Source organism: Musa acuminata, chromosome BXJ2-5 (genome assembly GCF_036884655.1).
Source record: "Musa acuminata AAA Group cultivar baxijiao chromosome BXJ2-5, Cavendish_Baxijiao_AAA, whole genome shotgun sequence".
Lineage (NCBI taxonomy): Eukaryota > Viridiplantae > Streptophyta > Magnoliopsida > Zingiberales > Musaceae > Musa > Musa acuminata.
The window spans coordinates 7193277-7218310 of NC_088342.1; the positions used below are offsets into that span (position 1 = coordinate 7193277).

At 40.6% G+C, this 25034-nt stretch overlaps 3 protein-coding genes and 1 long non-coding RNA gene across 4 annotated transcripts; 2 read left to right on the top strand and 2 right to left on the bottom strand.

Annotated features, from left to right (window-relative positions):
- Positions 1-2455: 2455 nt before the first annotated feature.
- On the bottom strand, positions 2456-3703 carry LOC103984663 (F-box protein At2g02240). Its single transcript, XM_009402210.3, has 3 exons — positions 3300-3703; positions 3058-3176; positions 2456-2917 (listed from the first exon to the last, which is right to left on the bottom strand). The coding sequence occupies exons 1-3, from the start codon at positions 3564-3566 to the stop codon at positions 2515-2517; spliced, it is 789 nt and encodes a 262-aa protein (XP_009400485.2). The 5' UTR covers positions 3567-3703; the 3' UTR covers positions 2456-2514.
- A 1071-nt stretch (positions 3704-4774) lies between these two features.
- On the top strand, positions 4775-5579 carry LOC103984662 (uncharacterized). The gene has a single exon (XM_009402209.3). The coding sequence runs from the start codon at positions 4784-4786 to the stop codon at positions 5366-5368; it is 585 nt and encodes a 194-aa protein (XP_009400484.2). The 5' UTR covers positions 4775-4783; the 3' UTR covers positions 5369-5579.
- A 2993-nt stretch (positions 5580-8572) lies between these two features.
- LOC103984659 (IAA-amino acid hydrolase ILR1-like 5) lies at positions 8573-14240 on the top strand. Its single transcript, XM_009402207.3, is given in 6 exon segments — positions 8573-8989; positions 9106-9231; positions 12652-12853; positions 12856-12965; positions 13373-13501; positions 13703-14240. Coding segments are annotated over 6 exon segments (1296 nt in total). The 5' UTR covers positions 8573-8629; the 3' UTR covers positions 14072-14240.
- Positions 14241-14980: 740 nt separating this feature from the next.
- On the bottom strand, positions 14981-16887 carry LOC103984660 (uncharacterized). The gene is made up of 3 exons (XR_010486913.1): positions 16712-16887; positions 16459-16604; positions 14981-16381 (listed from the first exon to the last, which is right to left on the bottom strand). It is a non-coding gene; the product is annotated as an uncharacterized LOC103984660 (long non-coding RNA).
- Positions 16888-25034: the final 8147 nt, after the last annotated feature.

The following is a 25034-nucleotide window of genomic DNA, read 5'->3' on the forward strand; positions in this document are numbered from 1 at the left end:
TTCTATTTAATCCATCATATTTCCTACTTGCGGGTGATGCAAGGTTTCTTGGATTTGATTAATGGACCACCCTGTCGTTTACTATTGACGATGGTATTATTGAGGGCGACGGTCTTCGATGATCATCAGCCCAATCGTGGGCAATAGTTGGTTATGCAATGGAATCACCGTGGGGTGCGATAGCCCTATGGTGGGTATATTGGCTGCACATCGCCATTGCATATGATCGTTGTAGTAGCACCGTTGCTAGTGGCAGCTACGATGACTACAATAGTGTCGCTGTTGATGGCAGTTACAATGATTGCAGTAGTGCCGTTGCGACGGTTGCTGCAATGTTGTTGCGGTGGCATCTGCTGGTTGCGGGCCTTGTTATTGGACACCAAAGCCCAATGGTTATATTGAGTAGAAGCGTGTGCATAGTCGCATCACGACAATGGTGGGGCCACTAAGCAACTGTGCATGGGCACTGACGACACAACACCACACGAGCGATAAGTAATGTTGCCACTATAGGTGGCAACATGCGGTGCACAGGCGACGATCACATAATGCGACAAACACATAAACGATTATTGCACACCGTAGCGAGCGCACTGACAGCAACCATAGAAAGAGAAGTAGGGTTTGAATTTCAAAATTATGGTTTTAACCTTATAAATTTTATTAATTCTAATTTTATATTTTATAAAATTATAGTTTTACCCCTAAAAAATTGAGAATTTCTACTTTGTGTCCTTAATTATAAAATTGACCAATATGATTTATTATTAATTAAATATTTTGATTGAATCTAGTATTTTGATTGCTTGATTGGATTTAGATTTGATTAATTAAGTTTTGATAGAATTTGAAAAAAGTCAAAATTTTGATTTTTTTAACTTACTTAATTGGACTAATTTTAACCCAATTCTAGGTTTACCTAATTAAATAGGATTGATTGGTCTAATTCAGGATTTCATGCAGTATTATTAAAAAATATATAAATTATGATATTCTTTTATAGTTTTCTCATATGACATGTTTTTGCATGTGATAATTAAACTCCAATTATTGTTTTTAGGTATTTGTTTAGTTATTTAGATGTATATCTTTAAGATTATGAAATTATATTTATTCTTTACATAAAGACATGATTTATATTTTATTATGATTACAATTATCATATAGGTTTAATTTATGTAGATTAATATTTAATAATTATCATGATTATTATTTTGTTATTATTGAATTATTTTAACATAAATTAGATTAAAGTATACTTAGTGAATATTATTTATAACTTATATCTCTGAGTTTTATATAACTAGTAACTACTAGATAAACTTATAAGATATAAATTATAATAAATATTATCATTTGTAGGTAATTTGTATTTTATATTACTATATTAGTTTTTTAGCTATCAAAGTAGTCTAGATTAATAACTTATAAAATTATATTAAGAAATTAGTCCTAAATGATATTTAAAAAAATAATATTCATAATTACATATATAATTAGGAGATTTAGATAATCTCAAAAGAGAATCTACTTCAAATAATTATGTGATGGGATATGATGTTATTATTTTTCGATATCATTGTAGCTTAAGGTTATATACACAAAAGTAACAATACTATTATATAAAAATGGTATTAGTTCTCCAATGTTCTATAGAGATAAAAGTCTTAAACAAGGGAAAGAAAAGCTGCATACTAATTTTTTTCAAGATTCAATTAATATATCTGTTTTAAGATAGTCCTAGTAATTCCTGACATCTATTCTTGAATATCTTAATATTAATAACATAGGTTGTCTTATTTATATCAACTATCTTAAAATTCTTGATGAGAAATATCTTGGTTTTATGCACTAAACTAAGATTGTTATTGGCAAACAAAATATCATTCACATATAAGATTAATATAATAAACTTGTTATCAATAACTTTTAGATATATGTATTAATCAATAATTTTTTAAAAAAAATTTAAAAGAAGTAATAGTATTATAAAACTTTATATATAAATTTTCATTAATCTTTGAAAGCTTGTTTAGATTTTCTAAATCTTTGAAAACTTTATATATAAATACATTTTCTAAGTTTACAAATTCAATTTTTATATAGATTTTATCATCTATATCTCTATTCTAAAATATTATTTTCATATCCATCTAATATAACTCAAGATTATAATAAGATACTAATACCATAATGATCTTTAACAAATCCTTTTTAGAAATTAGAGAAAAAATCACATTATAGTTGATGTCTTTTTTTTTAGGAAAATCTTTGATCACAGGTCTCACTTTTATATCGTTCAATATTGTTCATTAAGTCACGTTTTATCTTAGAGATCTATTTGCAACTAACCCTTTTACGGACAATTGTTCTCCATGCATATATATATATATATATTATATATATATATATATATATATATATAGAGAGAGAGAGAGAGAGAGAGACACACACACACACAAGATTTTATTTATTTCGTCGAGCACATCGTCAAGGAAGAGCGACAATCCGTAGTCAGTTCTTAGGCCTAAACTCGATGCCTTGAACGATGAGTCCCCACTTCCAGTTCATCTCCGTCACCTGACGGAACCTGAAGCGGACACTTTCTTCGTAATCATCATTGAGGAACTCTCCCATTTCGATCTCCATCCATCCGTCATCTCTGGCACGGGGGATTTGTGTGGTTGGATCGGTAGTCCTACGTCTCCCTGGTTTCAGGATTACTCTGGTTTCAGATACATGAACTCCAATACTAATCGATGCTTCTTGCACCGGGGATTGAAATCCTCCCGAATTTTCCTGCAGCTGAAATATGAAGTAGGCAGCATAACATGTTTTAGGAGATAGCATGGTACTTCTGATTTCGCCACCAAGATCTAACCAACAGACTTGCATGAGCTGAGCCACCTCCGCAAACCTGTGACACAAAGACGAGAGGACATAAACAAGGGGGCCAAACATTTGCTCTGTTGAAGTTGCCCATGATTTGGAAGCGAAGGGAAGCGAAGCGAAGGCAACGTGGAAGTAAAAGCACAATCGCAGGATATCAGAACACACCTCGATTCATAATCGGAAGTGAAGGTCCAGTATCTGTTGTCACCGCCCCAAGTAATCCATAGATCTCTAGAGGATACCATCAAGCAGTTCCTGCCAGTTGACCTCTCCAGTGCAAAGCTCTGCAATTCCAACGTCCATGCCAATCTGTGATCTCCCTAGGGACTCGTCGCGGGTAACAAGATCTAGCCAATTTCCTGCACATGCGTACGCTACACCAACGTATCTTACAGAGAGACGATTACCTTGTTGCCGCCGTCGATGAGGATGGGATCGCAGAGGCGGGAAAAGAGCTCCTTCTTGGAGGAGAACTCGATGGGAGCCACCGCCCGTGGTAGGATCTCATCGATATTGGACGGCAGGAACCGCTTCCACAGCTCGTCCGACGACGAAGCTGCTCGGAAGAGACGGGAGACGGCCGATGATCTGCCGGCGTCGGCGGGGGTGGTGAAGGCGAGCACCTTGGAGACGACGTCGCTCGGCATATCATCGAGGCTCTTCACTGCTTCCATCTTCTCTCGATGTCTTCTTTGTTTCTTGTCACTTCTTGATCTATTTCAATTGGGCATGAGATGCCGGCCGGGTCGCCGGAGAGTTTGACTTCGACGTTCGGGAAACTTCCCCGAATTCCACAATTGGACGTGTCACTCCCCACAGTTACGACATATGCGGACACCCCCTCTCCTCTCTTTTGGATCCGTGCCAGATCAGCGATCACTGCTTGTTGGGTCCGGCCCACGGGCTTCGACTGGATAATAAGGGCATCGAGTCTGATCAATTACTAAAAAAATTGAGGTCGTTCGCAGAGGTGGTCGAAGGGAAAAAAAAAAAAAAAATAAATCGGTACAGACAGAGAGAAAATTAGTGTTTTAAGGTTTTTGCTAGGCAATCAAGCGGTTAAATTTCATCGATTTAGCCAAAATTTTATGTAAAGAATCATTAAAAAAGCTTTACAATCGGTACCGTTGATTTATAATTTATCCCCTCTAAAATATTTTTCTGATATACCAACTTAGTGAAATTTAAATATATATTTTTAAATTAAAATTTATATTTTCGATGTTATTATGATCCTTAATTACTTGAAAAAGATTTATTATAAATTTATTATCATTATCGGTAATAGTGGAGATTTAAAGTGGACTATGATCTCATAAATTTTTTTATATTAAATTTTTTGCATAAAAATATATTATCTCACTACTTTATGATTGATTTATTGCTGTTGGTAATATTTATTTTTGATAATAAATTAATATTTTGATGAGGTAGATATACAAAAGTAAAAATAATTATTCCGTTTTTCCCGACACTTTTAAGTTGTTGCCCGAGCAGGAATCAACTTCCCTGCATTGTTTGACGCGGTCAAAATAGCACATGAAATAATCTAAATTTGCTTCTCGCTGCTGCATGAGTCGAGTCAAGCCCACGAGCCTCAACTTGCTGCAAGGTTCTCACAAAATTTCTCGTAGCCACGAAAGGTCTCATTCGTCTACTTAAGCCCCTCTCTCCTTTCAAGTCCTGAAGAGAATCTAAATTGTGCTACAGGCACCGATCCAAGAATATCTTTGCCTTCACTCCTATGTCTGGAATTTCTTCAGTGCATTCCTTGGCTTGCATGCAATCCCAGAGAACTTTCCCAAGCTAAGAACTCATTCCGTTCCCACAAACCACTATATAAAACCCTCCTCTATGTTTCTTCCTCCCACAGCCAGCCGAGCCGATCGCCATGGTCGCCAGCGGCAGCAACGGCGAGAACCACCAGCGCAACATGCAGCACGAGGTCAGAGACATGATCTCGACGCTCACCAATCGCCTGATGGCGCTCGGTCGGTCCACGGCGCGCTCCGAAGCAAAGAGCCAGGAGGCCGGTGACGCCGCCGACCACGGCCTCAGGGTCGTCACGCTGGCCGGCGACAACAAGGGAGCGTCCATGAAGGCGGACATGGAGGAATTGATGGACACCCATGGGGGGGTGTATGACGACGACAGCGGCATGTGCACCCACGCCAACAGCAACTTCCAGGCCGTGAACAACTCGATTGTTCTTGGTGGGAGCTGCTCCGCGGAGGATCCAGGTGTCCATCTGGTCATATCAGAGTACTCAGAGGACGAGGAAGATGACGAGGATGATGATGACGAGGATGAACATGAGAAGCACGGGAAGGAGGAGGGCAAAGACAAGGAGGAGAAGAAGGAAAAGAAGAAAAAAGAAAAAGATGAGAAGAAGAAGAAGAAGAACAAGGAAAAGGATGAGAAGAAGCAGCAGGAGAAGAGCAAAGATAGCACCAAAAAAGAGTTGGAAGTCGAGTAGGGAGAGTGGGAAAAAGGCAATAACAGTTAGGAGGTTGGGAGAACAATAATTCTTCTACTCACAACGTTGATGCTTGATATGTCAAAAAGAAGAGTCAATAAAAAGGCCATGAATTTGCCCCATATATAACAATGAAAACAATTTCCTACCAAGATGATGTACAAGTAGATTATTTTGAATCACCAATAAGACTACAGCATTTTGATATGAACTTGTTATTGCAATGCTGCATAAAACTATGCCTGATTTGGGAAGAACAAGAATATGTTTTCAACTCCACTGTTGGTTAATTGTTCTTATCAATTCATTCTTTTTTTTTTAACCTATAGAACAATAAAAGGGAAAATAAAGTATTTTTTTAGTAAATGATTGATATGCTTTGAATAACATTGCACAACATATGTTATATGTATTATGAATTTTTTCCACTCAGTGGCCACTACAGCATCAAATGTCAGGTAATTCCATCTCTATCTGTATCAGCTCATGTTGACTGTAAATGATACATGAATCCAACACAGATTTAATAATCATATACTGAAAGGGTTGGCAAACTTGTATCAGAACCCACTCACTGACATCACTGCATGTTCTACAGTTTCAACTAATCTGGAATATGTGCTGGTACCTAAGAAAGATCAAGGATAATACTATAGGATGGATGCCCAAATCCATCCTAGAGAGAGCTTGGTAGCAGTAACTTTGTTACTGATACCAAGTTGATCCATCCTAAAGAATAGAGACCACTGCTCATGATGTTTGCCTCACATCAGTGCATCATAGAGAGGTTATAAAGCAAACTGTTGCCAACTACAGTGGAGGTTTCTGAAATTGATAATTAAGAACAGAGACACAACTATTTTAGCTACCCAGCATGATGTCTTCTACCAATGTCTTACAGTTGTATCATATGCATCATAGGGAGGATAGAGAAAACTCATCGAATACTTTTGTGATGTGCCAAGTTTTTTTTTTCATGCTTACCTAAAACATAGAAAAAGAAAATGTTGCATAGATACTGAAGAGCCTGAAATTGATACATAACTGCATACTATCAGACCATTTACTTGTGACATCAAAGAATAACAGACATCACTTCCATATGACATCAAACATTTTAACCCACTGACAGAGACATCATATTCATACCCTTTACAATAACCCTGAGGGGATGATGCTCTTATGATTCACTTTAAACTCTTCCTACAGTGTTAGCTGAAAGGAATTCAAGTTCTAGGAAATCATTTCCAGACAACTCATTTTGACCTGAACATGTAATTCTAAAGAGCAACTTTTGTTAAGGCATTGCTCTCACTCAACACCCCAAAACACATAAATAATGTTTCAATTTCTCCAGATATCAACCAAGCATGACAAATTTAGGCACAGAAGATAAATGAATATGAGAATGAAATTGCCAAATTGATGCAAGAACTTCAAATCACCTTCCACTGGTTATCAATGTGACCAAGTGATCAAATTTTACAAAATACTTCCACTAAAATACCAAACTGATGATACTAATTCATATCATAGAGCCTCAACATAATGGTTTCCAAAATGACCACACTACTTATATATATATACACACACATTCAAGAATTGTCAGGGATGATAAGGAGATGAACTTCCAAAAGAAATGTTTCCACTAGAATTCATAAAATAAAAAATGATGTAAAAATTTATCAACAAGTGAAAGGTGATCCCCAGGATTAGCCTTGAAACCAAGGCATAGCCTAAGGCATCAAGATAAAAGCCCAAGAAGTTTTACTTAGCAGATAATTTTGACAACATGCAAAAACTGATGAAATGACTATGTTATTTTTAAGAAAATAACAGTTCTACACGCCTTAAACTCATAGGATGAGTTAAGAGCATTAAGAAGAACTCACAATGTATAATGCTCAGAAACATTAATCTACAGACAGAGACATCAACATAGTAGTTCATTACCACCCGAAGTGCCAAGGCAACAAGCGGCAGCTTGGAAAACAAGAAATAATGTATAAAAACATTACATCTACTTGTTGGATACTCAGAGATAAAGATAACTTCAAATCAGCTTCTCCTACTCAATCATTATCCAAAAATGCACGAACCAATTTCATTCTAAATAATAATTGAAAAATGTAAATACAAGTCAGCACAAAATGAATCAGAAAGATCAAACGCAGTGTGATATCTGAATTAAAACGTTTACCCAACTTCAAAATGTGTCTCCGGTTGAATAAGAAATTCTCTTAACTGCAGTTTATACAATTAGCATTAGAAAACAACACAATCATCATAAACAAACGAAAACAAGATAAGAAGTACAAATATAAAGATTCCGGAAATTACCAGATATTTAAAATTGCAAACTAATCGAAACATTCATCAAAATAGTACATTTTTAGCGTCCTAAGTCCAGCGCTAGATTAAAAGCTTAAAAGGAAACGTGTGAGGCAACTGTCGAACCAGTAAGACCAAAATATTCGAACTTCTAAATGGCACGCCAATAGGGACTCTGCAACCGTGAAGATACAGGGAAAGCGAGCTCACTGAGAGGAGGAAATGGGCGGGGTGGGGGCACCAGCCCGCTATCGACGCCGGGGAGGTCGGCCATGGTGAGAGATGCGAGCATGTAGAAGGTCTCCTTGTTGACCACGATGTGTTCGACCTTGATCGGCGACTCATCAGGAACGAAGTCCATGCGGCGCTCGCGCTCCTCCGACTGGAAATTGAGAAAGATGCCGCGCATAGGGCCCCCCTGGTACTGGCGCATGACATGGGTGGTGAACCCCGTGATCTAGTTGCGGAGCCGCCTCGACGGGTCGATGGCCAACTCCACCAGGATCTTCTTGTTGATGTAGAAGTCAAGGGTCGCCCGCGAGTAGTACCGCTGGATCTCCTGGAGGATCGACTTCTTCACCGTCTTCGTCCAGTCGTGCCCCATCATCATGGAGATGGCTTTCTCTTCTTATCCGGAAGGGGGCGGTGCGATGAGATTTTTAGAACACCGCGGGCGACGGGAGGGGGAGAGAGAGACCACGACAAAAAAGGGGTCGGTTAACGGCGTTAGTGTCCGTGACCCGAGCTAAGTCTCAAAACCGAGTCGGTTCGACATTACGTGACGTTACTGAGTTCTAACTCGGATTATACGGTATTTGACATTTAAATATTAACACACCACTCAATTTTAAGATTAGAAATAAAGAAACAGTTATCTCTCAATAGTTATCTCGTGCGTGTCTCGCACCACTGCTCTGCGTTCTCCAGTCAATGGGCTCTCTTCCCCATCCCCATCCCCATCCCCATCCCGATCTCCTTCTCCCGATCCTAATCCTCTTGTTGTCTCTCACGCCCCTCACTTCCTCTACTCCTGACTACGACGCGGAGGAGCTGCTGCGTTCTGCGAACGAGGACAAGGAATGGCTGGTCTCCGTCCGGCGGCGCATCCACGAGCACCCGGAGCTCCGATTCCAGGAGCACAACACCAGCGCCCTCATCCGCGCCCAACTCGACCGCCTCGGGGTCCCATACTCCTTCCCTTACGCCGGTACCGGCGTCGTCGCCCAGGTCGGCTCCGGCGAGCCCCCCGTCATCGCCCTTCGTGCCGATATGGATGCCCTCCCCCTCCAGGTACCTAGAAACTGTCTCCTTCGTTTTGATCTTGGAATCCTATTGCAACGACGGCATTTCTAGGTGAAAAATCGGGGGTTTTCACGAAGTTGTCGCCTTTGTGTCCGTGGGAATAGGAATTGGTGGATTGGGAGCACAAGAGCAAGAATGATGGGGTGATGCATGCGTGCGGGCACGACGCTCATGTGGCGATGTTGCTTGGTGCTGCGAAATTGCTAAACCAGCGCCAGAGCAAACTCAAGGTAGTCTCTTTTTTCGTTGCCCCTCTTATTAGGTGCACTGTACTTTGTTCCAGAAGGGGTTTTGTTGATTATGTTGCTGATGGCGCCCTAGTCCATTCCCTAATTCAGAGCTTTTCGAAATATTACCTCAGAACTGTTCATTGCCCTTTTCTCTGGGCGTTTTACTCTCTTGTTTCTGTTATTAATCTGAAAAATAAACGACAAGGTGAGGCAATTGGTATATGATTAGGCAGAAACATATACATCATAGAATACTAAGAGATATCAAGTATGATAAAATCAAAGCCTTCTGGGTATATTAGCATGACAGAAGTTGTTTCCTGAACATCATTATGGGATTAGTTCAATGGAAAGAGCAGCTGAGATGACACCTTTTTCCAAGAGAAAGAAACATATGTGAAGGTGATCCATGATACTTCCAAGAAGCAACATAGCCCTGTATTATTATTTGACTTATTTTTCTTTGTTGATTCTTTTCTCTTGTCTTCTATACAACAGCATGTCATAAAGAAAAACCTGTAATCAGCCTGTAACAATAATCCAACTTTTTTTGGGCACACTTTTAGCATCAACTTTTGTGAAAGAAAAATGTTTCAGACACTGTGCCATGCCATTATCTCAATTCTCAGACTTCTGACAACACACTATTGAACTGATCTTCCTCCAACAAATTTCTACTGAGGATTGTTGTAGACATTTGTTGGAATTATGTACTAAATTAAAATCTACATAAAGATATCTACCACTGTCATGTTACTCTGATCATGGTCTAACATGCCATACCATTTGCAACTGCATTTCCAAGAAAATGATTGATTGTTGTTGCAGATTTGACTGCACATCAAGAATTTGATCTGGCTCACCAACTTTTGTTCTCCTGTTTCTTGCTGGATACAGCGAATTCAGTATAGAAACATGCCTCTGGTCACTTAATGCAAACGTTATTTCTCATAAATGAACTTTATGAGCAGCTAAGTCAACTCTCTTGGAGAGAGATGATACAAGTTGCTAGAAAGCAAGATCAGCTAGAAAGTAAAATCACTCACTGCATAAATATAAAATTTCTGGATTATACATACCCAAAAAATGCAGTTTCCCATCCATTTTCCTTTTCTTAAGGGCCATCATCTCCTGCATTTGCTTCCAGTTTAGTATTCCAAGCTGTAGGTATTTTAGCTTTCCTTAAGTATGTAAATGAAAAAGGAAAATCTTTGGAGTTCTTTCTTTTGAGAAAGATTATCAACTTGATCATGTTGATCTCATAAGAAATGCACAACTTATGGCCATTTTGTTGGTGCGATTTAGATCAGCCTTTATAGACAAATGAATGGTACACCTCCTATATGACGTGACAGGGATTACTTGAGAAGCATGTTATTATACTGTTGCTTAGATCTTTTAATGGCCAAACAGATTTCTAATTGAAATTAATCCTTCTAATTGTGGATCTCACTGGCCAAGTTTAAGCTCATTTCTCATGGTTGAAATTCTGTCATTTCTCTAACCATGAAATGGATCCTGCAAGATCACTTGCTCTGGTCTAATTGATCTAATTTTCCCACTATTGACACTGTTTCTCTATAGTGAGTGAATCAAATTGGTAGAACATCAATATGTACCAGTTTTACAATTGAACAATACAACAACTCAAAACTTCAAGCTAGTAGGTTATAAGCCTCAAGAATTTTTTTCATCCCATACATTTTTAAGTGGGATTATTGTTGTTACTAGATTCCAATGTTCTCCTCTTTGCTTAAGAATTTTGTGAACAACACCACAGCCATAGTTTGAAGTATCAGCTTAATCTGATCAGATTGGGATTAGTTAGAACGATGCATAACACCCAAGACATGATGATTGTCTTAAATTATGTTCTCAGAAACCTGATCCCAAATAATGGTACATATACTATTGGTAATGTTTGATATTTTACTATTATTTTTATTGATACCGGGTGGTAAATGTCAGTGTACCAAATGCCCAATGTACCAGCACATACTAGTTCAATAACTATCAAAACTAGTGTTGGACTAAAATCAAATCCTTGGTTACTTGTATTTGTTATTATTTTTGTTAAAAAATTAAGTAAAACAAAAAGACCTGCTGGATGGGTGGGAATATCTTATTTAAAGGGGTAGTCAATATATTTTTATTTCTTCTAGAATTTCAGGAAAACATCAGTAGTTTTAAGATGATGTTTTACATATGCTGAGGCGTAAGCTATACAAATAAAATTATATTTAAAAAAAACTTGGGTAAATGGAACGATGTAATAATCAGTAAAGACATGCATGAATTTAAAATTTTATGAGAATTTTCTTGTGTATGACTTTGTTGGGAATTAAACCAAATCAACAAAGCATCAATAAATATCAAACACAGAAATCAACCTAGTAGGTTCTGGAATAACAGATGGATTAGCTAGTAAGGATCACGGAGATTAGAGAAGATGAGATAGCTGTCAGTGGAAAATACTAGGTCTTTTCGAATATGGATCATTTAGTTGAATAACTGAAAGGCCATGACTGTGTAAAATCTGGCAGGACAAGGACCCAATAGTTTGTGGAAGCAGTCTTGGTTGGGGATTCTTTGGGAATAAGTTAGTCAGAATGGAGAGGTGAGCAAGACGGCAATGACTATAGAATTCGTGTCTAAGAGTTTATGCACATGAGCAGAGGATGTAAGGTGTCTTTTCATAGATGTGAAATGATCAAACTATGATGCATGTTTGTAATAATAGATATCTGGTCTAAGACTACTCTCTGGATGCCTGTTAAAGGTGCAGCTGCACAAGGCTTTCCATGATCGCCTGGAGCCTCTACGAATGAAATGAGGTCATTTACTGGAATCAATGCCCTGCATGATAGAGTTGTTGGTTTCCAGTCCTTGTGCTTGTCTTGTTGGAGGGCATCTTCATGTGTCCCCAAAGAGATGTTGTTGGATTGGCCCATAAAGACGATTTTTTAACACACTCCATATTCTTAGTCATGTGGGACTATTATTCTTAAGGCTATTGTTCTTGAGTCATCCAGGAAACCTAACTGATGTTCATTCGAATTTAATCCTGACCTTTAGTTTTGGTTAAGGTTGACCAATATTATCGTAATTTAATAATCGGAGACTAGAGGGCAATGCAATTGTTGTCACCTTCCTCTTTATCTTTTAACTATTATCTAGCATTAATACTATAACTTAAGATTTTGCTTTTAAGAACCTGTGGTGATACATTAAGATTACTGATCGAGCAATGCCTTGTTTTTATATCGAACCCCAATTACTAGTACTTATGCTTACGTTTGTTGTTTCGTTTGCATTTTTCTTCGAATTCATGCTTTTAGTTATGGATCTAAATATAGATATGATTGTTCTTTTGGATGCATGTATCCTCTAAATATGCTTTTGGCTGCTCCTATGTTGAAGGGAACAGTGAGACTTATTTTTCAACCTGCAGAAGAGGGTGGTGCAGGTGCATCTCACATGATCAAGGATGGTGTTTTGGATGGTGTAGAAGCTATCTTTGGGATGCATGTCGCCTATCAGGTACCTACAGGAAGTATTGAATCACATCCAGGGCCTACTCAGGCTGCTGTATGCTTCTTTGAAGCAAAAATAGAAGGTAAAGCTGGAGAAGCTGCAAAACCTCATTAAATGTGGATCCACTAGTTGCTGCATCATTTGCTATTCTGTCGATGCAACAGCTCATTTCCAGAGAAGATGACCCTTTACATAGCCAAGTATGTCATCATCTTCACTTATTTGCCATTTTCTTGCGTGTTTTGACTATTTCTTTTGTTTCACCAAGCCAGTATTATATTTTTGCATCTTATGAGTGGGCCTTGACAAAGTCATGTGCCTCCTATAATTATATGTAGTCATGTGGTCACTGGTCACTTCTCCCAAATGCTTATGTTTATTGTACCCTAATCATTTTTCTGATCTATTTGATCAGATATTTTTTGGACCCTTAACATGAGGCAGATCATTTACGTATAGACTAACCAGTTTCTTCACTAATTTTTAATTGGCTTTTTTTAGGTATAATTCATTTATAGGCTACAAAGTCTGTTTATGCTTTACCTTGAAATTGTTTGTCGCCTTAAACTTGGTCATTGTTATATGAACCTTTTTTGATATTTTGAAGGTACTCTCGGTTACTTATGTCAAGGGTGGGAGCTCATTTGATGAAACCCCTCCATTTGTTGAATTTGGAGGTACCCTGAGGAGTATAACCACTGAGGGCTTGCATAGGCTTCAAAGAAGGGTAAAGGAGGTATGTTTACTGTACCAACTTTTTCTTAAATGGCTTTGCATTTGCTACTCTCATCTATATATAACTCTATTACATTCAGTTTAGTGCTACCTGATTCTACAACCTAAATATTGACATGGACTACCAATTTATTCTCTGCCTCCGAATCATCTTACTGTATGGCACTCCATCTAAATATAGAGTGCTTTTGTATATCCTCAGGTGGTAGAAGGCCAGGCAGCTGTCCATCAATGTAAAGCACTTGTAAACATGTTAGAGGAGGATTTCCCATTCTGCCCAGCCGTAGTAAATGATGCAGGGCTACATGATCATGTACAACAGGTTGGTGCACTTTTACTCGGTCGAGATAAGGTGAAGATGGGGAAGAAAATCATGGCCGGTGAAGATTTTGCATTCTACCAACAGTTGATCCCAGGGATTATCTTTGCCACTGGAATTAAAAATGAGAGTGCTGGATCTGTCTATCCTGCTCACTCCCCATATTTCTTCATTGACGAGGATGTCCTACCAATCGGGGCGGCATTACACACTGCAATCGCCGAACTGTACCTAAATCAGCACAGCAGTTAGGATAATGAAATGGTCACATCCTCTTGTTGACATAAATTGTATGTATGATATGTAGGGTCGTCTTCAAGATATGATATACACGACAGTTTGAATACCAGGACCAAATAAGCATTGAACAAAGTTACATTGGATCATTGATGGACAGCATGTACAGCAATGGCTTTGGTTCTCTTTTGGTTCCTCAATTTACTGCTTCCTAATAGCTTATCTGTTCAACATGATCCCCTTATAAGTGTCTACTTTTTCTATTAACTACAAGCCAATTCTTGGCCTGTCCTAGTTTTTTACTCAGTTTCATTAATAATCTTAAGCTACCTATAAAACAATCGTTCCTGCTTTTGTGTTCCCTATTGATCATGTGATTCAGAAGATTTGGGCCACTGGTTTTCTATTGTTTGTTGGTGTAATGGAAAGCTGCTGCTTGCTATAACAAAGCCATGGGAGAATCTCCTTAGTGGAGACGATATAGATCATAGAGAAACAGAAGAATGAAATCACTAGTGATGAGCTAAATAAGCTTTTGACTTGATACTGACTGTGGCATCGAATGTAAAACAAGCAAATGCCACATTATGCTCCATACTACAGACATACATATGTGCATGGGGGGTTTCTTGAGATGCAACAGGCATTATTAGGGTTCTCATCACTACAGGGGAGGTGGTGGTGGAGGCTGTTGAATCATGTAGACGGGTGATAGGGCATATTTTGGCATCGCCCATGTGGACTCAGGCAAGCAGACATAAGCAGACGTGGAACCTCAAGTACGATGTGGTGCACAACACACTCACGTGACGGGCAGCCGCTTATCGCCCCCTCCATACGTATGACGACATCATCACAGTATAGCCATCCCGAAAATCTCGGGACGGTGTTGCGCAGCGCTCATCCGTGCAAGTCGGTTGGCGCTTGTTTAGAAACTTAAGTTAGCTCGCCGTAGTAAATTGATCCTGTACGATCAACTCATCCTAGATATAAAAGCTAACCCTACCTAATCAGGAAGGGAAGACACTTCGAACACTCAACTCTCTCTCGTTCCACCAAAAGCTAATTTAAACTTCAGAGAGGTCGAGTCAGGAAATCCCCCTCTTGACCCCAACCTGTGTGCAGGAGCTCAATGCCAATTGCTTGTCCTTACCACTAGCATCCGCGTGGGCGACCTTGCTCATCTGGGACCGAACCGAGCCGTGCTGACACCTCGGTCACGGCGTAAAGGTTCACCAACAATTGGCATCAAATGCAGCAGCCTCCTCGCCATCTCGTCTTCGCCGATGAAGCTGCCGTTCCAATATATCATCTTCTTTATCACGTCTGCTTCGCTGACTCCGGCGGCAGTGGCCTCTCCCCCGCCTTCTTTCTTCTGCTCCTCGCCGCCTCCCTTCTCTTCCTTACCGTCTCCGTCCTTGTTGCTGCCTGCAGAATCCTGTGGTTGGGGTGATTTCACTTCCTCCTTGTTCTCCTCTTTCGTCCCTTCAGCGGGCGTCTCCTCGGGGTTCTTTTCTGCTCCTCCTTGGGTGGCTGGGGGACGATGCTGGCTGCCTTCCCAGTTCGTCGACGAATGTACTCCACAAGCTTTTCTCCATTCATCGTGCCGGTCACTGTGACCTTGCCGGAGCTCAAGTCGGTGCCTGCCGCTAGGCTAAACAAATTGGTTCCGATTGTCGCAGCTCATCCAATATCTTCGTGTTAGATCTTCTGACATGCATGAGCATGCTATTCCAGTTGTGATTTGGGTTTGGAGAAGGCTAAGAAGTAAGAGAAGGGAAAGGCAGAAGAAGACAGATAGCTCGCATCTTCAGCCGTTTCGTCTTCAGCTGCTCTGCACACGCTCCGCAGTGCATCTTCACAAGGAGCTCAACTGTTGTCATCCCACTCGCCCGTTCCAAATAATTTGCAATAGATTATGCAGGTGATATACCTAAACTTCGGATCCCAGATCTTATCAAACCTAATCTAATGCCAGCTAGGACGTATCACTGTCACCCTGAATGAAACTACTAGATTTTATCTTGCAAGAGAATTGCTTAGAGTTAAATCCCACAGAAGTTGGATTGTTCTTTGTGTTGGATTGAGACAATCCGCTATTAAGTATTCATCCAAGGTGTGGTTGGATCTTGCGATGCATCCATGGGTTGTACCTGGGATGGAACAGCTTCTGGTTTGTAGTCCCCCTCGGCGGGGGGAAGCGGACAGAGCACGCCGGCTTTTCTCATTGTTCTCTTTTGGATCATGGAGCACATAGTTCGATGGCTACTATGCCTTTGACTGTGACCTGGTTCTGCGTCACGTCCACTTCAACACTTTCAACACCTGACGTGGGGATCTGCTAAGTTAGCATTCTGCATCGAGTTGGAAAAAGAGTTCAGAAAGGATCGAGCGAGTGAAACCTCTGCATTTGAGCATGGATTTCTCGATCTTCTTCGCACATCCAACACAGTGCAAGTCCACCGACAGGACGATGGGGTGGAGGAGGTAACTGTCTTTGCTACCTCTTCTTTTCTTCTGCCTTATCTTCTTGTTTGGCCTCCGCTTCCTGTCAGATACGAAGGAATCGTAGACAAATCAAGCCCAATTCCGTGGCTAAGAAAACTCTTCTTCGATATGATGGAATGCTCAAAACTTAGAAAAGAACTGCTATACCTGCTTAGCTTCACCCACCGTGGAATCAGTAAATTACACACTGATTCACGAAGAAGAAAACAGGCCAAGGACGAAGGCTCAAATAAGCAGAAGCCTTCTTGTAAATACAACAGAAGCAGAGGCTAAAAGGTAGAATGTGATCGGCATTTCTTCAGACATAAACTGAAGGAGGTGGGGGATGAGGGAGAGGAGGGTAGGGTGATTTATAGACAAAGGTAGGTGGGTGCCAAAGTAGAGGGATATGTTGACAACACGAGCAAACTAAAACATTTGCTAATTAGCCAACACTGTGTGTGTATATAACATTTAGGGGAAACTTGGACCGTATCTTAAGGAAAGTTCTTTACGGATCATGCAGAAAGATGAAGTGGTCCGTAATCCTTGGGAAATTTGTACCACTAATCCTTGAATGGTTTCAGAAGTTGGGTCAACCGAAATGGCATATAATGTTGATGGCAAAGATATTCTTTGTCTCCTTATAATGCAAATGCTCATTCTAAATATGAGGCTTAGATTCGATTTCAGGCAAGAAATATGATTTGATAGTAAGAATTGGAGCAGAGATGGCAATGGACACAAGTCATGTGGCATGGACTTGGGCAGCTACTTACTGCAATCAACAATGGAGATCAAAGTATTGCTATCATAATTCTCTTTGACTTGCTTTTAATCACAATACAAAGAGATAGTGCCTAAGATAAAACAATTGGTTTTCTTTCTATACAGTTTGTTATACAACAGTGATGCATAAATGATTCTCTTTGCACAATCATATCTATGAACGAAATGATGAGGTTTCTTGATATATTAAATTGGCATGCTTATGTAAGTGAAAAATGTTTCCTGCTTTCTCCACCAACAAAAGCTATCCAAACATGAGGTGGATTCCTCCCTGCGAGCAAGCCTGTGCTCCTCTGTCTTGTGGAATCCTGACACAATGTACCATCAAGAGATGGGACTGCAAGAAATGATGGCTACGTGGAGGTGACTCAGACATGGTACCAAATGATAGCAACCTGACCTCCATTAATGGCTGCAACGAGCATCACGTAAGTGAGGGGCCAAAAAAAGTCTAAGAACTCCTTTACTTTAAATGCACCTTGGTTTCGCCTCTGCAAGTCCCACTCCACGTCTGCTGACAATTTACTGCGACCATAGTTTAGTCAACTGGTAAGGTTGGATGGAACGAGGAGTGGCGTGGAGATGAGGGTGAAAGGTTGGCCCCAAAGTAAAAGTAGAGCTCTGGGAAGGATCAAGAAGGTCAGTGCCGAGACATGAACCTCAGAGCGAAGAAGAAGGAAGGGATAGAAGTTTACGAATCAAAGCATATAATAGCTTAGATAATTCTCATGGTGAGATGTTCTTCTCATGTGCGCGGCTCAATAGGTGTCATCTTTCGGCGGAAGGACCTCGCGAAAGCACAAGGGAGGTGGGTGGGCAACATGCTTTTCGAGCTTCGGTTCGGCTCTCATGGCGGAAACCACTGACGAGGGCGGATGGTATAGGATCAGATCAAGAAAGCGATGGAGGAGACTTAAATGGAATCATGTGGAGGCTCAAAGTAATTATATTGGGATCGATTTAGTATTGAGACATGATAAGAAGTGCTTAGTTCATTAAAGAATGGGTTGCACTGAGAATTTACTCCACCATCTCCTTTCTAACTTTCCAAGGCCACTTTGGCTGCTGTGTCTGCGCATGGCAGCCACAGCCCTTCTTACCCTGTCGACAAAGCACATCAGAACCTTAAACGACTGACTCATCCAAATTAAGAGCTCTCTGCAACCTACAAAGTTAAAACAATTAAACCACAAGAATCTAGCAACAATGGAGCCGAAAAATCGAGCCAGAAGATCAAATGAAGCGTTGCATGCCGAGCAGTAAGTGATAGAATGAGAGAATGAAATTATAAGGATAAAGCAAAAGGCACACTTCAAGTAGTATCAACTGATAACAGAGAGATTTCCTCATGCAGTTGAGGAAATCTCATCTGCTATGCAGTTGAGAATATCTCTCTCTTATCAGAAAAAATCTCTCTGTTATCATGCCCCCGCAAGATCGAGCTCCTATCAAGGATACCGATCTTGGATCGATGAAACAAAAATAGTTTGCGTGCTAGAGGCTTCGTGAGTGAGTCTGCAAGTTGATCAGCCGTATGGACATGAGAGACACGAAGTTGATGTCTGACAACTTGATCTCGTACGAAGTGAAAGTCGATGGCGATGTGTTTCATGCGCGAGTGGAACACTGGATTGACACATAAGTAGGTAGCTCCAACATTGTCACAATATATTGTGGGAGTATGAGTAAAGCTGACTTTGAGTTCCTTGAGGAGATTTGTGATCCAGTTGAGTTCAGCAGTAGTGGTAGCAATAGCACGATATTCAGCTTCAGTTGTAGACCGGGCCACTGTCTTTTGCTTCTTAGAACTCCAGCTGATTGGATTAGACCCAAGAAAGATGACATATCCTGACGTGGAGGTTCTATCATCAAAGTTTCCCGCCCAATCAGCATCAGCAAAGGCATGGAGATGAAGTTGAGTGGTTTTGCGGAGAAAGAGACCATGATCAAGGGTCCCTTTAAGATATCGCAAAATTCGTTTAACCGCAGACCAATGTATAGCAGAAGGTTGGTGCATGTATTGAGACAATTTATTGACTGCAAATGAGATATCTGGACGGGTGAGAGCCAAGTATTGTAAGGAGCCAAGTACTTGCCGGTATTGAGTTGAGTCCGTGAAAGGGCTGCCATCACATAATTTGAATGATTCACCAGTAGAGAGAGGAGTAGCAACTACTTTTGCATCATGCATATTTGTCTTTGATAATAAGTCTTGAATATACTTTCTTTGAGAGAGAAAGAGACCGGAGGATGTAAATGTTGCTTCCATTCCCAGAAAGTAGCTCAATGGTCCTAAGTCTTTGAGGGAGAATCGATCAGCCAATTGATTTAAAAATGTCTGAACCTCCAAGGGATCATTGCTTGTAACAATAATATCATCTACATAAACTAGAAGATATATTGTATTGCCACTTATTGTGATGCTTGTCTTCATAATAAAAGTCATAGACTTCCTTTCAGTGTTTCCTCTATATCATGTTTGGGGCATGATAACAGAGAGATTTTCTCTGATAAGAGAGAGATATTCTCAACTGCATAGCAGATGAGATTTCCTCAACTGCATGAGGAAATCTCTCTGTTATCAGTTGATACTACTTGAAGAATGAGGCGATCCTGGCGTAACCATATTTTGTGATCCGGATTTGGTACTGGATCGGATGCGCCTGGGATGTTGAGCATCGCTGGTGGACAACGAAGAGAGCCATCGACATAGCCTAGAAGATCATAGCCAAATAGTATATTAGAGAATTGAGCACGCCATGATGCGTAGTTACCACCGTTGGATAATTTGAAGGGGATGAAGGTTGCTGCATTTATGGAGATAAGGTTTGTATGTGGGAAGATACTATGGTTCCCTGCGGGAACAGTAATGGGAGCATCAGAGGTAGATGATGATGACATATGAAAGATATGATCAGGGAGAAAGAAGTGTTAGTATAGATCAATGTCACCCGAGGTTGTGGCAAATAAGATCTGTGAAAGAATAAGGTCTTCGTTGAAGGAAAAGACCTATGCAAGATGGTGTAAAGCTGTAGATTTCTATGCAGCAGTTCTATAGGAGGGACTCTGGGCAGTGATGTAGCCAGTGGCGTGATCAGCTTTGTGCAAGACAACTGCAGATCGAAGGCTGCTTGTCTCTGCGAAGGCAGAGCAGGATGCTGGCTGCTGGGAGGCCTGCACCTAGAAGGTCCTCTCGGAAGCAGTGAGGATAATGTTGCCGGAGTCGAGAATAGCGGTGGCGTTGGAGGGAGAAGGCCAGGAGCTGGTCGATGGACCAGGGGTCAGTGACGAGGCGCTGGCAGTGATGAAAGGTGGGAAGATGATGATGCAGCAGCAGCTTCCATGGCCTGACGTGAAGCTAATGGGTGAGGTTGAAAGACTCAAAGAGGAGAACGCCGCTCTGATACCATGATAGAATGAGAGAATGAAGAATGAAATTATAAGGATAAAGCAAAAGGCACACTTCAAGTAGTATCAACTAATAACAGAGAGATTTCCTCATGCAGTTGAGGAAATCTCATCTGCTATGCAGTTGAGAATATCTCTCTCTTATCAGAGAAAATATCTCTGTTATCAGTAAGTATTGTTGGGAATGAAGGAGCAAGAAAACGAGAAAACAGAATATTACGATGCAATTAAAAAGAATCGAAATGCAGGAGGATTGACAAGAATACTTACAAGATATTTGTAAGTGCACACACTCTTTATATACCTTGCTTCATGAACTATGTTCCTATTTATAAGTCCTAGTGGTAACTACCTCACTCCTCATATCACCCATGATTGAGGTAGTTATTGAAACTATCCTATAACTACTCGATCATTACTGAGATAGTTATTGAAATCATCCTATAACTACTAGATCATGATTGAGTTAATTATTGAAACTATCTTATAACTATTATATCATGATAACTACCTAAATAACTACAAAGTATACTGTTAAAATCCAGAGACTAATGAATAATATACTAGACATTTCTACAAATTTCTGATAAATCTTCATTGTTCTAAATAAAAAAGTTCATTTTGAGGTTGAAATGCACTATACCTATGTTTATCAACGTGACAGTCCCTCACGAGTTATTTTGTAGATACTTTCTGTGGGCTTTTCCGAATCTTGTGAGCTTCATGGGGTACACGATCGAACTTTTGGTGTTAGATGTTCTTGGTGGGTCTTGCATGCTATTACTAATTCGTTGTATTTAATTTGGGCTTCGAAAGATTTCAGTGTGTCCCATAACCTTCTCTTTCGGAAGAACAGAACTTACACTTGAGATGATGGTGTTTGTCTTCCCTTTATAAAATGTTATTTTTATTGGCTTTGTGAATCTCATTTTTCCAAAAGTCATTTTTACTCTTCTTCTTGCTTTCACAAACATATATACCGACTGCTGTCTGTGGAGTGCAGATTAGTTCCACTGAACACTACGACATAATTTGTTTACCTACATATCCTAGTGGTCTCCATTGTCTTTGAGTCCATCAAACTTGATTGACAAAGAATACAAATCGTTCAGTAATTTTGTACCAAAGTGTTCGTGATCTATGCATAAGATGTAAATGAGAAGAAAGTTCTCATCTATTTTGGTTCGGGCTTCATCAATTAGGAAGTATATAACTTGGCAATAGTATGATTTGAAGACTAAGGTTGAAGTCATAGGCCAAGGAAATGTAGGTAAGAGCCGATCGTCTGTGAGTAAGAGACGATCGTCTTACTCACAGAAGACATGAATTCCGATCACTGCATTAGATCACACTTAAAGCACAGGTTTCTCGATAAGCTGTAGCAATGGCGACCATACATTCTTCTACAACTTAGTCGCATTCTAATTGCACATCAGTGTTAGCATCTTAGTGGCCTGTCGTTGTGAGGTATATCCACTTCCATTGTGTGTGTACAACTCACTGTCGAAGCACTTTCAGGAAGGTCTCGAGGAGGCCTTTGCAGTGGGCTATCGGAAAGCCAGCAAGCAAACAGGCATTGAATCATCAAGTCGCCATGTAATAAACGAAGCGCGTTGCCCAGCAGGAGGAGGACAGCTGTTCACCTCAGTAATCTTCTTTTTGTATTTAGCCACGTAGCAGCGGTAGCAGAAACAGCAGCAGCAGCAGTAGCAGTGGCAGCAGCAGCAGCAGCAGCAGCAGCTCTTTGTGCTTCACTTCCAGGATCCAACAGCATACAAGAGAACATGCAAGTAAAACATGCTGCGTGCACGGAGTATATCCTCTCACCATGCAGTAAAACTATTTTAACTTTCTCTCTCTTACCCTGTCTGATGAAGACAGACAGAAAGCGACACGACAGAGGGAGCTTCAACGGTTTCTATGAGGGATACATGGGAAACTCGGGGTTGGAAACCGCCCAGAATTCTAGTTTCTATCATCCTTTTTCCCCAAGGCAACGAATCTAGTTAGCTACTTTGTTTTCTTGTGCATCTGGTTGCAGGCATTCATACATACACATCGATAGTGGTGGTTAGGATTGAAATCGATCGCTTCCTTACCTCCAAAATCTGGGTAGATCATTAGGGATTTAAGGTCTTTTTGTCAATGGCAGAGGAAGCAAGCAAATAAAGAGACTGGAGGGCATGTCAGAAGGTAGGAGGAGAGTGAGGGAATAAGGGAAAGAACAAAATGGGGAAGCTCAGTAGAATGGGGTGACAACAAACCAAGCTCAGAGAATTGTGGGAGAGTGTGGTCCTATCTACTATAGATGCTGCCATTTTGTGTTGCGTAATGCGCACAATAAGATCTTCCTCTCATCTGAGAAAATGTAGACACAAGGATGGAGTGCTGAGGAGGAGAGAGTTATAGCTAGAGAGAGGTCCCCGGTGAGCCAGCCTTTCATCTGCAGGGCCATTCCCCACTTGCCTTAAAAGAGGCTCCCCTCCCTCTTCCTTCTGCTTCTTCATCTCACCTCTTAAAAGTTGGCTGGAGCTTGTGTTACAGCTGAGAGCTAGCAACAAAGACAATCACACCTTGCTTGATCGTAACGTATGGATCCAGCTAGAAGAGTGTTAATGAGTTTGGCAGACAGTCCTTTTCTATGGGAGAGGACGGGGTGCTTCCAAGTGGCACCACCCACATGTTGGATGCCCTTATCGGGGCGCATGAACCTTGTATCACCCGACTGCTCTCTCTCTCTCTCTCTCTCTCTCTCTCTATATATATATATATATATATATATATATATATACCAGGTCCAAAACAGTAACCAAGCTGTGGAGTTCCCAAGCTGCTTGATGTGGAGATTTCGCACCTCGATTTAGCTATAGCAATTGCGCTCATGGTCCACACTCTCCGATGTGGTGTGTATGCAGGACGAGTACTAACCCAATTGAGTTGCACTAATCAGTGTTCGAGCTGACAAGGTGTGTGCACTCTGTCATGGTTTACTACCTCCACCTTGGTTGTCACCTTCCCAAAACGGTCCCCTCCAATAACTTAGGGTGGCTTGTGAGTGACAAGGGCCTCTATCTCCAGAGGCACACATCACGGTGACCTCCGGCCGGAACTGATAACGTCCGATCGGACCGCTGGTGCTGGCTGCAGACTGATCAGGAGTAGTCGCCATCTGAAGACGGTGGCTTCCAATTTGCTGCTTTAAGATTACTGTTCTTTTATATGAGCTCTGGCCATGGAGAGATCAGTACAGCAGGTTAGGAAAGGTTGGTGATAGAGTGTTTCGGGGAAGAAGGTCGGATGCGATGCTATTTAATGTACATGAGGTTTTCCATTCGGGAGTGGACAAAAGTCTGCGCTCTCAATTAAGAATGAGTTGCCCTCTATTTTGCGTCTTTTGATGCATGCCTTCTTCAGCTCTTCGTCCAACTAGATAGACGCACATAGATACGTAAACATCATGGTGGTCAGTGTTGGATCTTTCAACCAATCCATTCTCGGGATCTCTGCATTGATCAGAAACTGGGATCCCTGCGACACCGTCCTAGGTTCATCTCTATCATCAATCTTCCTCATACACTGGTATTATACGTTTAGTACACTGATAGCCTGTCAAAGGCTGGAGATAAGTTAGAAAGTCACCGTTTTCGACAAGAATTATCTACATTAGAACCAGCAGCTGTCACTTGGATCTCTCAGAAGGCATGCAAAACCTTAAGTCGTCTCTTCCTTTTGATTCTTTACTTGATTTAGTAAACTTAACAAAACCCTGGATGTTCCAATTAATGTTAAATCCAGGTCATTGATTTAGCCTACAAGGCTCTAATATCGATGGTTAGTGTCTGGCAACACAATTGATCTATTAGTGAATACTTAGGCTCAAGTTAATATGAGTCAATATAACTCTTTACTCTATTAATATGACCCTCAAAAGAACTAATATACAGTACATTTATGACTCACGCTCTTTCGTCTTGCACTAGTAAGTTATTTCATGGTGTGGCTATCTCAAGTTGGTACGTGACATTAGATGTGTGCCTTATTGCTTCTCCCACTTGATGAGTCCCATAAATCAAAGCCTGGATCGATCAAGTCACTGATGTCTTGTTTATTGTTGTGGAACTATGTTTCGTCCACACACGCATCTCTTGTCTGTCTCATCTACTAGAATAAGAGAAGAAAACAATTCATGTGGACCTGACAGATGTGGCCAATTCCAGGCCTCATGTTTCTGTGAGATAGAATCAACCGGTTGGCCATTATACACGTCATGTGATATGAGTGAAATCTAATTTTA

Bases quoted from the DNA above. Each gene is read 5' to 3' on its own strand.
- LOC103984663 (XM_009402210.3), bottom strand. From the start codon at position 3,566: ATGGAAGCAGTGAAGAGCCTCGATGATATGCCGAGCGACGTCGTCTCC. The intron at 3,177-3,299 runs GTAATCGTCTCT...TTGGAATTGCAG, and splicing joins TCATCGACGGCGGCAACAAG to AGCTTTGCACTGGAGAGGTC. The intron at 2,918-3,057 runs GTGTGTTCTGAT...TTTGTGTCACAG, and splicing joins ACTTCCGATTATGAATCGAG to GTTTGCGGAGGTGGCTCAGC.
- LOC103984662 (XM_009402209.3), top strand. From the start codon at position 4,784: ATGGTCGCCAGCGGCAGCAACGGCGAGAACCACCAGCGCAACATGCAG.